The following is a 12,257-nucleotide window of genomic DNA, read 5'->3' as shown; positions in this document are numbered from 1 at the left end:
TATGCAGCCTTGCCCCACTAGTACAAGGTGCACCGATCTTTTTCTACTGCTTGCAGCAACCGGAACATTCATCAGTGATTAATATAACCATTGCTTTTACTGTAGTCTGCAAAGGTTCCTTCCGTATCGTCTATCCGGCATTACGCAAACATTTGGGAAATTACTTGTACTCACTGATCTTTGGAATGTTTTCGGCAAAGACGGGGTTGTACGTTCTACGGTTACTCTATCAAACCGCGTTCTTTGAGGTTGTGAATGTATGCACCCTACGGCATAGGAGGTGCATCGAACAAAATAGTTTTCAGCGGTTCAAGACAGTATCATTGCTGCAAGTTTTGGGAGAGTCTGGGCGCGCGTATTCTTAGTAGGTTTGATTATGGGCTTCAAAATTATCTTGTTTGTATTTAAAGTGTAGAGAGCAATATAATATTAGGCTTGTAGATTAAAGCAGCTTTAAGAGTACAATAAGATGCCAATATCTGTTTTTTGAGAAAAAATACGACAGTTTAAACGTTTTGAAGGGAAGTTGCGCTTGGTATATGGCAAAGATGGACACAGGAAAAAAAATAATCATGGTGTGAGGGAGAGTTTTTGAGCACCTAGTACTACACGCAAACCCAGCATGAGATTCAGGTTTTAGAAACATCTCTCAACTAGAGCACGTGGACCAGCTTGGGTGTTCGCACCCTACTCAATTCTCCATCGTAACTGCGCTTTCCCGTCCATCCTGAATGAATTTGTTATTCCTTTCTGTCTCTACTATTGGTGACTTCGCCTCTTAGAATAAATCAATGCGCCATCTTGACGTGAAGGTGTGGGTTTTTTCTGTGGCCGCATCTGTGACCAATACCCAGCGCAACTTCCCTTCGAGAGATGTTGCACCAACTAGACGGATACGAAGCATTACTCAGACGCTTATCTGCTCTTAGGCTGGGCTTCTTGGCTCGCGGCACATCCTAGTACCAACTTTCTTTACAGGAGCCTAATCAGCTCGATTTGATCGCTTTGTTTAGTGGTGAAACAAATTACGAAATTTGCAGCGTGTACGTTCCCGTTGTTTAATAAATGGATAGGGAGTGTTAGCGGACCGTTTTCGACGGTCCGGTCCGGCATCGGTGGCCCGCTCATCGCAACCGGAGGCAACGCCTTTTGCGGCCAAGCGCACCACGCATTGCGCAATGTCGCTTCCGCTTGTTATCTGATTGGAGCGGACCGTGAAAAACGGCCAGCTAAAACCCGCTAATGTGACGACGTTAGAAGCAAAAGTGTTCTCAGCGCTGAAGCATTCTTACCTTTGAACAATATTGTCAGTGACCTTTGGCAGCTAGAACGGTTGATGAAGCTAAGCATAGCAGCATACCCAGCTACACCGAATATCTCCCTATGTGAATATGTGCTGCTGTAAAGGACGCTGATAAGCGTCCTTTAACAGCATCGACACTTAATCATCACTGCACGGACGATAAGCGAAGGGAGAAGACCTCCAAGTTTTATCTGGACAGGCTGCACGCCATCAACCTGCCATAGCGCCGCTTGTGTTTGTTTTGTAAATACATCTTTTGACATCCTATCTTAGCGTTGTCGCGAACCATCTTGGATGAAGGTGTGGGGTATCGATCACGGTACTTCCGGTTTGTTGGACATCAACTGCTGCTAGATACTTCTATCAGCAGAGGTTCTTGGATTGCATGTCCTTTTCCAGCTTCACCACATTAGCTCGCCATCTTGGCACCGCGCGCACGGACGACAGCATCCGGCAGCGATATTACTGACCAGCGACATACCTGACTGTTCGTCTCTACGCGGCCGCACGTTATCGTTGCCAAGGTTGAAAAACGCCCCCCTTGCTTCTTGTCAGCGAACTGCATCTTTTAGACATACTCAACGAACCATTTAATCCAATTGTATTGAACATCAGGTCCGTTTACGTTGTCCTGATACGGAAGTTGTTGGATTGCGATAGCCACAAACTATGCTTCACCGAACTCCATCATAAGGCCCCCGCCCTTATCCCCAAGTCGTTGGATCGCGGTATCGACAGGCTACCTCCACCAACACACGGGTTCCCCACGAACTGCGCTGCAGATGTCGCCGAGTTCTTTACAATGTTATACTGCTTCACAGAGTCAGTTCGGTTTCATTCCCGGCCTCGTAGGCCCCTTTACTGAAGGAGACGAAATTTGAAACGCTCGTGTGTTTAAGGTTTAGGTGCATCGTAAAGATACCCGGTGTTCAAAATTACTCCGGAGCCCTCCCCTCGAGCGTGATTCATCGCCTGTGTAGCGTCAACGCATTAGACCTCCTAGCGAATCAATTAGTATACGGTGCTCCTCACTAGTTGCTCACGCACCGCGGCGTGTACTTCTTGTCACAGGTAGTGGGCGACATTTTTGCTCTGGTGAAACGAAGCAGAAACTGACGACCGTATACCATCCTCAAACAAATGGACTTACTGAGCGGCTCAAAAAGAACATCACTGACATGCTTGCAAGGGGCGCCTCCAAAACCATTGGGATTGAAACATTACAGTATCATATGTATTGCCTACAATATATACTCGCACGACACTGCTTGAGATTCTAAATTCTTGCTTATTTTTGGTCGTGATGCTACCTTAGAGTTTCAAACCGCACTGCCTGATTTGACTGAGCCGACCACCCTGACCTCGCTCTCCAGGTTGCCCGTGCATGGCTCTTGGCATAACAAGGATCCCAGAAGTCTCAATACGACGAGCCCCACTGGCTTGCAAACTTTGCTCCGGGCTACATGGTTCTTATGTGAACCCCTTTTCACCGCATTACAATGTCTGAGAAGCTCATGTCCGCATTCGCTGGCCCTTAACGCGTCGTGCGTTGTGCGTTGCGTCCCTCCCGTAACCTACGAAATTTTGCCTCTGGCGCCTCCAACATAGTCAATTCACTTAACCCCTTAGCTCGTCCGCGTGAGCCACCCCAAACCATACCCCACACGGGATCCACTTGCTGCTGCTTGTCTCCTATAACAGAAACCGGGACGATGCTTCTGCGCTCGGGGATATTTGAGATACCCTGGGAAGCTTGCTACAAAGGTTTATGACGCTAAGCATAGCCGCATATCCAGCGACTTCCGATTTCTTCCTATCTGGATATGTGCTGCCGTTAAAAAAGCTGATGGCTTACCGACAAAACCAAACGAAGTCGGAGCATCAGCTTGATAGGCTACGCGCCATCACACTGCGGTTACACCGTTTAGTGAAGCGTCTCTTTTCTAAAAACACCTCCTGACATCCATTCTATGCGTTGTCACGTGGCATCATTTTGAACTCACAGCGACGAGAAGCACCAGTATAGAACAGTGGTAATAGACTGGATAAATAAGGGTGCGCAAATAGGCGAAGTCTTGACAATAAACAAGCACATTCTTTTGAAGCTTCTTTAAATATGCTGAAACCTCTAATAAGAAGACCTTCCAGTTGGAAACAAACGCGGAAAAGTGTGAGCTAGGTTGATCTAAAATAGATAATCTTGAAAACACAGGGAGGTTCACAATGAAGACTGAATTAGGCGCTTTTTCAACCTCATAAGAAACCGCGCACACGCGCTCATTCCTCCTCAAGTCAGGCCACAAACGCTGCGGGAGTGGACCCATCCCGAAGGGTCTACAGAACACAGGAAGATGGTCCTCGACTCTCTTCTCGTATATGTTCGAGAAGCCGCCGTACAGGACCACATTTAGTCGGGACAGTCACCCCCCCCCCCTTCCTCCAACTCCCTTCCCCCATCTCCCCCTCCGGCGATGACAAAGGTCAAGGCACGGAGTGTATATAGGATTAATAAATACATACTACAACAACAACAACAATGTTTCGTTACTATACGAACAAACACATACGTGTGGGCAAAACCGGGAGATGTTCTGTCTTTTATTTTATAAGAGGTAGTATGGTTGGTAGGGGTCGATTATAAAATTTACAATCCACCATAAACTGTAAGGAATAACTTGCAGTAATAAATACCCATGGCCCACAAAAAGGGTTCAGGAGTTTTGGGCCCTCTTTTAAGAACAAGCCACACATGACATGCACTTTCATTTGATTTCAACTTGTTTTCGGAACACAATTTTTAACAGAGATGTTATTTTATGTTTGTTGCATGTTTTAAAGCAGGAGCATGAGCTCATTTTTTTGTCCCAAGTGAGTGGTTTCATATTCTTTGCTCTTCTCTTTTGTCTCCTTATCGATGCGCTTGTACGGTATTGGAGGTTTATCTTGTACTCAAAGAGGAGGATGGAGTTAAAGCGTGCTTCGCTGTTAACAAAGCTAAGTTTATTTACAACAGCGTGAAAATAAAGTAAATAAAAACGCCTTACACGTGCTGATGTTTTGGCTTTGTACACGACCTTTGCTTTTATACGCCTGGAGCGCGGCCTGTAGGGGCGCCGCTGAAATCCCCCTAGCGGCCCGTTTCGAAAGCAGTCGCGGGAGTCGTCGGCTCGCTCACTGCGGTCGCCGTTAGTTTTGCGACACGTTCGCGACTGATATTATCCGTTTGTATGCGTTGGAAATGCATATTTATGTGAAGCAGTCATTCTGTTCGCAACTGTGGTGTATTTACGAGAGTGTAAATGTTTCTGACGCGATCTTAATGTGGTACATTCGGTTCGCATAAGCGCCAGGTGTGTGTCACAAGCCGGCGTCACGAAACCGGCATATATGCATAGAGATGATTGGAAATCCTCGGCTCTGAAATTTACTAACGGTACCCCCCTAAGCAGCGTTCGTTCAGATGCTCATGCATACTACAGCTATACACTGCGATGTAAATCAGTTTCGTGTGCTTTCATAATCTAGCGGAGCACTCATTACTGACAGCCCGTCAGTTACGCTTCACATCTCGGATATTGATCACTACCCTGAAGAAGCCAATGTGGCATAACTTTTATGGACATTCTACGCAATAAGTACGATGGATAATGCAAAATTACATGCGGGAGTCAGCCCAAAGGATTTACGGCTGGGTAGTCTTGTGGCGAGGGGAGTTTGAGATTCCTCAAACAGTCATCGGTTGCATATATCCTCCGCTTATATCCGCGGCCGTGACTAAACGCTTCTTCGAAACATCATCATATGACACAGGGAGCCTGCAGAATTTAGCACAAAAGTGAAATCAGACAGCCTTATCAGATACCACACTCTTCCAACGACAGCTTTTATCGCTTGTGAACTGCATGCTTCCTTACTGTATGCTTCAAAAAAATGTGTCCTCCGAGGGACCAGCTATCAAACTCGAAAAACAAAATAAAGGTGAACGCGCAGCCTGTGTGTGATTACTAAAACAGTCATTGCTTGATTTCGCTCCGCATTTGTACACAACGATAGTTATGCGGCTTCCTCTTCCTCGTCCCTGCCTTGGAAAATATCAGTGCATTTCGCATCTCTTTGGTCTAGTGAGTTCAACCTTGCTGTAAGACGAACGTCTCTGGGATTTCCGAAACTGCACTGGTTTTTTTTTTCCATTCTCACACGAGCTATTGCATTGCTTCCGTACTTGGCAGACCATTTATTTTCCCATGGTTTCATTACTCTCCTTGGTCCATGCTATCAGGCGGGAGTGGGCACATATTTACCGACCCACAGACTTGGAATATAATTAACATGTTCGCGTGGTCTCTATTTCTATAAAAGGCACAAGTTATTGTCAGGTGTTAGGTAATCAATTCCCCGAATGATATTTTTCTCCGACGTGTACATTCATAACAAGGCCGAACTCGTTGTCCTCGCGGCAAAACGAAACCAACCTCTCATTGTGCCAGTATTATGTATAAACGAGGCGTCAATAGAATTCACTTGCGCCTGACGTATTCTTAGGTGACAGTAGGGATATGCCGCTGCCGTCGCTGACGCCCGTAAGAGCGGCGCAGAAGGGCGCAGTACCGCGTGTCCGTTTAGCTCTTTTTGGCGTTCGAGTTCTCTAATCAGGACGCAGCTGTTTTTGAAGTGCCCTAAACGTACTATTTGCTTACAGACATCACCGTAACCAAATGTTGAGGGCGCTGAAGCCAAAAAGAAGCAAAAGAGACCCGAAACACTGCATGAGCCGCTATTACCTGCGCAGCGGACATCCCGTAAGCGCCGCGAAGAAGCGGCGGGAGGCGGCGCAGCGATCGCGAAGCTCGAGGCGTATAGCTTTTCTCACAAGATGCTCGTATTTACTACTTCACGTCCCATACTACTCCAAAATTATATTAAATATTCCTGCTCCGGTTTTTTGTGATAAAATATACTACGCTATAACGAGACCAACTGTAACTACTACTATGTAAACATCGCTTGTTTTGAATTTTTAGTTCTCAGTGTTTCTAGATCAATATGGTTAGATTTAAAAAATTTTCATTAGCAATCTTGCCACACATTCAAAAAGATGGAAAAATCTACCGCAGAAAAGTATCTCAGCATTCTCCTTCCGTGAATTGTGTATGAAATCACTGGTGGCACGAAAGCCGTTGTTTAAACCTGTCCTTTCCTACTCTAATTAAACCAATTGCAGTTTGCATCAGTACAGCGCTGAGGGTTAACTGGGGCAAATACATGTGAGTATACTGAAGATGGCAATACTTCTGCGTTCCTATGGTTATTAAAAATTTTCGTCACGTCACTACGTCCGTAGAAGACGAAGAAGGATAGAAAACGCATGGCAGTCGGCTTACCATTACAGCGAGCGCAGTAGCCCCGCTTCTTGCACAGCGTAGATGACACAACCCGCCGCCCTCCCGATCTGGTGCGACTCCGAAGCGGGACTGTCCCAAGGAAAGTTTCGCCGGAGTGGGTGGGCGTGTTTTTCGTCGCCGGACGGCCCATGGGCTGGGCTACGTGTTGCGGCCGCCTCTGCGGGGCTCAAACGCGGCGTGCGGGCCCGCTCCTTCTAAATCTTAGCCTGGGGAGAGCAGGAGTTTTTTGACACGCACACCTCTACAGGACGCGTTTTCGTTAGAGAGTATGGGTTTTCTTGTCATTTGAAGTATAGTCTCGATAAAGAAAGCCGGAATACATACACGCGATTTAAGTTCATTGGTTCCCCTTGGAAAATATTTTTTTAGCCTCTAAAATGCCGCGAGTCCGCGAAAGTGTTTTTTGGAGTTGCTATGAAGTTAGAACATGTATTAGTTACATGAGTGGGCTTACAGATACCGAGTAAAATATTAGATAGGTTGCTTCACTCAGTGTCTTCATTGCAATAATGGTCGTGAAACGTTTTATGAGTTCTACCTGTACATTAGCAGAGCAAGGAAGTTGATTTGGGCTTCTCGGTTACGCGCTGTGGGCATCACCGATGCTTCATGCCATATGCGGATTGTGTGTTGTGTGCTTCGGTTTGCGAGCTGCACTCCCTCACCAGCTTGTGATGGCTCTCGCTACGGCAGCCATACTACATTAACTATTCTGTCCACACTACTCTACCCTCGCCCGCACTGCGTTTACCGGCAGGTTTACCATGACAATGGGCCTCACCATATCCACGCGGCTTCCGCAGTGCATTTCTCACTTCTCATTTCTTACTAATACATGAATAAAAACAGCAGCGATGAGGGAAAACGATAATATCGTTGAGTGTCACGGACCAGTTGCGACCTGACTGCTGTCCTCGATTGTCGAGCGTTTGGAGTTTGTGGGTTCAACAGAAAGTTAGATGCTACGATGAAGGAGGAAAACTGACAGGTCTAGGTTTTTTGCTAAAAAAACACTTGAGAGTTCGGAAGTTTATTTCAGCGAATTTTGCTGCGAGGATGTTCAATCGAAAAGTACAAACCAAGTGTTCTTTTTGCTTCGATATTTTGTCCAGCGGATTGTTTCGTCAATTTCTGAGCCTGATTGTAGCAGAGGTGTTACTTCGTCTTTGATAGGTATTCTCAAAATAAATGAATACAAGTAGTCTGCATATACTTTCGTACCGTAGAGAGCTACCTTACGCGCGCTGTTTCAAGGCCCCTTATACCCGCGCGTTATTCGTAGATATATAAACTTTTTATAAAGTTTGTGTGCTCAAAAGGCTGGTGTCGTTATTTCATAATTGAAGAATGGTGGAAAAGTTTGTGTATTCAACCGTACGCTCTCTATCCTCAGTTAGCAAAACGTGCGAAGTTGATGAATCACTAGGTTTATTCTTCTAGGTAGAAAATTGTTCATTTCGATATGGTTGTTTTTGGAGCTCGGAGCCAAATCGATGCGACTGCATCTTAGATCACCATAGACAGCATTATTTATTAGCTGATTTGTTGCGCCGAGCAAACAAGTTATGCGGAAAAATAGAGAAAAGTTGCTATAACGCCGTTGCTGAAAGAAGGGCGCAAAGCATGCAGCTAAAACACATCAAGCCTCCAAAAAACGTTTTTTGCCTTCAGTCCTATTCTGGTCATTTCAGTGCTTTCTACGCCAGCACCAACACGTTAAATCTCAGCATCTTTCCCGCGTATGGTTTAACGTTGGAATAATTTATCGGGTCAAATACCTTTTCTGCCCTTTATTGAATCCTTCTTAGCCATATGTTGGCTTTGGCAGTTATTTCTCGTTTTTTATTTTGTCGTAATTTCTGTCTTCTGTCCCTTGCCCACCATGAGTTTAGGTTTTATTCATTGTACAGTTTATCGCTCACGTACTTTACATCGCAACATGTCACCGCTTGCGTCTTCTTCCATTGGCCCCTGGCCACCACTGGCAATATCATTATTACGGGATAGAGTGTGCATACATAAATAAATACAATAATCTCTCCTTAACTGAAACTCGGATATCTCGAAATATTCGTTAAGTTGAAAGTTTTTCTCGCCGTGCATTTACCTCCCATTTGCGCTATGCATTTATCCCCGTTTACCTAGAAACGTTTTTTTCCGGAACCACGCATAGATAAAAATGTTGACAGATATAACACAAGACAAAGACTCCTAGAGGCAACTCGTAAGGTTTCTGTTTAACAACTTAGCTACCTTTACGGGCGAAGGCGGTCGTGCACGGCGAATTGACACGGACTACGGGCTCTACGAGGCCGATGTCCCCGTTACTAAAATGCTGTTCGGCGCCTACATAGATGGGATAGTTGTGGACGACGCAGCTTATCCTTCAGAAAATGAGGAACATCGTCAAGCGCCTACAACGACAGAATCAAGAGACATGTGCTGCAGCTGCTTCTCAAGAAGGTAAAAAGTAGCGGTGGCGACCTGCGATTGAGGCGATGCATTGAGCAGCTCGAAAGCCCCGTCCTATGATGAGATGCAAACACGACCCAGGCCAGGATCACGCAGTTCTTTCTTGTACAATAAGAAAAATGTTTTTTTCCTGTGAATTATCCTCCCTTGATTACAAACGCCCTTTACTGCTGTGCACGTTTTGTTGCCAACTCTATCACTTATGTGGGTGACCTGGCAAGAATTTTTGGCTTTTAGCTTGACTCAAAACACCACCATATTTTCAGCTTATTTTACAATGTTGATTGAACTGGTGTTTATTTGAAAGAATCATTTAAATAAATAAATAAATAAATAAATAAATAAATAAAAAGATAGATAGATAGATAGATAGATAGATAGATAGATAGATAGATAGATAGATAGATAGATAGATAGATAGATAGATAGATAGATAGATAGATAGATAGATAGATAGATAGATAGATAGATAGATAGATAGATAGATAGATAGATAGATAGACAAAAAATAAATAAAAATGCAAATTTGTACCCTAGATCTACGATTTTTATAGGTAATTCTATCAAAATTTAATGCCTTTATAATATAGTAATATTTAAAAGGCCCCGTTTGTGTTGTGCTCAAGCGAGACACAAAGCAGCTGCTTAAACAATGAAGCTGTGTAGGGGCCATGGTTCCGTGTTGGAAATAGAGAGTGATTTATATACGGCGCAAAAGTAAGAGATAACTATAAATACGGAGCCAGGCTTACGTGTAGCGAAGCGTGGCTTTCACCACGTAAACAAACGCCCTTGTCAAGGCCTTAATAATGAGAGACTACAGAGGAACCACGCTGGCTCCGGTCACGGAGGAAAACAGCACCAAATATTTTGTGGCTTGAATGATATTACATTCAGGATCGCTAATGCATGGGCTTTTATGATAAGTTGTGTTAAATCCCCGCTTTTTATTGAGTCATTGCGGATGTTGTTGTTGCAAACGTTTATTAAGAAAAGAGGGGAGGAGAGTTGGGTTAAAAAGTGGAGCACCGGGTGGCCATCCTATTCCGGTAGACCGCGGGCTGTGGCTGCAGTCTTCACCCGGAGATTCAGGGCTTCCTGTTCTTCGAGCTGGCTGCCGCGCAGCGCGCGCTCCCAATGCTCAGGAGAGGGGGAGAGAGAAGTGGGGAGGGGGGATTGGACGGACATGTCCAAACTAGGTGGGTGGTGGTGTTGGGAGAGTTGCAGTATGGACAGTTGAGTGGGTAGAGGGTGCGGGAGACATAGTGAAGGCGGGTATGATTGTGGTACGTCCGTGTTTGTAGGCGGCGCCATATGCGGGCGTCGGCGGTTGTGAGGGAGGGGTGTGGGGGGGGGGAGGGATAGAGTCGTCGGGAATTCCGGTAGCGGGCTAAGATGACCGAGTACGTTGGGGGAAGGGGGGGTAGGGTTAGGTCTTCGTGGGCCGGTACGTCGTTTGTCTCTTCTGGGAATGCCCGGTAAGTGAGTTCGCGGGCGATGGCGTGTGCCACCTCGTTCCCATGAAGAGATGTGTGGCCAGGGATGCACACTATACGGGTCTTTGGGACCGATGATTGGCGTGCTAGGATGTTGGAGCTGTTTCGAGTGATGCATCCCGTGGCGTAGCGGCGGCAAGCGGACTGGGAGTCGGAAAGCACTGTGATGTCCGATGAAGCTGCGTTGGTGATGGCCAAAGCGATTGCAGCCTCGTCTGCGGTATCGATAGATGTGGTCGGTATTGTGGCAGAGGCTGTCATGGTGTTGCTTGAGTGGATTACTGCTGTGGCATGGGCCGGGTATGTGCGGTATGGGGCTGCGTCAGTGTAGTAGGTATCGCGGTCGGCGCCGTACTTTTTGAGGAGTAGGCGTGCGCGATGTTGCGGCGACCTACGTTGTAGACCGGGTGCATATGTTTGGGTAGTGGAAGAACATGAATGACATCTCGGGCTGGTGTAGAAAGGCTGCAGAAGGTTTCGCGGGTTGGGGCTGTAGGGTGGCCCAGGCGTTTCAGGAGGTGTCGTCCAGTAGCAGTTATTTGAAGTTGTTGAAGTTGGCTGGTAGTGTGGGCTTCAAATAGTTCCGACAGGGTATTGTGGAGCCCAAGCTGGAGCAGAAGATCTGTGGATGTGTAGGCCGGTGGGCCTAGCGCTGACTTGTATGCTTTGCGTATGAGGATGTCAATCTTTGCTGATTCTTGTCGTTTCAATGCCAGATTAGGTGCTCCGTAAGTAATGCGACCTGTGAGCATAGCTTGGAGTATGCGACACGTGTCTGCCTCTTTGGGGCCGTGGGGGTGAGAGCATACCCGTTGTATTAGGTGCTTGAGTTGAGCCACCGTTTTCTGCGGGCGTGGGAGGAATGCTGCCCCCGATCCATAGTGGTGATATTGCATTCCGAGGATGCATAGTGTGGGTAATTTAGGGACTGGTTGGCCATCGTTTGTTATTTCGGGGTCTGGTGTTGGTTGTAGGGGGCGGCCCCACGTTTTATATCGGAGTATTAGGAGGGCCGACTTGGCTGGTGCGCAGTGAAGACCACATGTGCGGAGATATGAAGCGACGGTGCCTGTAGCTTGCTGCAGATTGTCTTGTTGGAGGCCTGGCGAGCCTTTGTTGGTCCAAATTGTAATATCGTCCGCATAGACTGCGTCGGAGATATCTGGGATGTTTGAGAGCAGTGGTGGGAGTCCGGCCATAGCAATATTAAATAGCAGGGGCGAGATTACTGGCCCTTGTGGTGTTCCTTGGGCGGGTGTGCTAAAGCGATCAGACCGATGGGGGCCGATGCTTTTGTGGCCGTACGATCGGTTAGGAACGCGCGGACGTATTTATAGGTGGACTGGCCGCAGCCTGTAGTTTGTAGTTGATCGAAGATTGCTCTCTGGGACACGTTGTCGAACGCTCCTTTAATGTCCAATGTCAATGTGGTGCTTGGGTGCGTCTTGCTGAGCTTATCGATGATATTCTCTTTCAGTTGTAGGTGAATATCTTGCGCTGATAGATGCGCCCGAAAGCCAAACATGGTGTGCGGGAGTCGTTCTGTATCGTTGAGGTGGGCAGTTCGGCGCCGTGTGACAAGGT

At 46.6% G+C, this 12,257-nt stretch overlaps 1 protein-coding gene across 1 annotated transcript in view; it reads right to left on the bottom strand.

Moving 5' to 3' along the window:
• LOC144141875 (myogenic-determination protein-like) overlaps nucleotides 1-6,761 on the bottom strand; it is an 82,711-nt gene extending 75,950 nt beyond the window's left edge. Inside the window, exon 1 of the mRNA XM_077673353.1 lies at nucleotides 6,685-6,761. Within this exon, the coding sequence (XP_077529479.1) occupies nucleotides 6,685-6,687 (3 nt within the window). The 5' untranslated portion in view covers nucleotides 6,688-6,761. The remainder of the gene's footprint in view (nucleotides 1-6,684) is intronic.
• Nucleotides 6,762-12,257: the final 5,496 nt, after the last annotated feature.

This window comes from Haemaphysalis longicornis, unplaced genomic scaffold (genome assembly GCF_048455015.1).
Source record: "Haemaphysalis longicornis isolate Haplotype H1 unplaced genomic scaffold, Haemaphysalis longicornis Haplotype H1 scaffold_6, whole genome shotgun sequence".
In the NCBI taxonomy this organism is placed as follows: Eukaryota; Metazoa; Arthropoda; class Arachnida; order Ixodida; family Ixodidae; genus Haemaphysalis; species Haemaphysalis longicornis.
The sequence above is the reverse complement of the archived record's forward strand: the minus strand, read 5'-3'. Positions and strand labels throughout refer to the sequence as shown.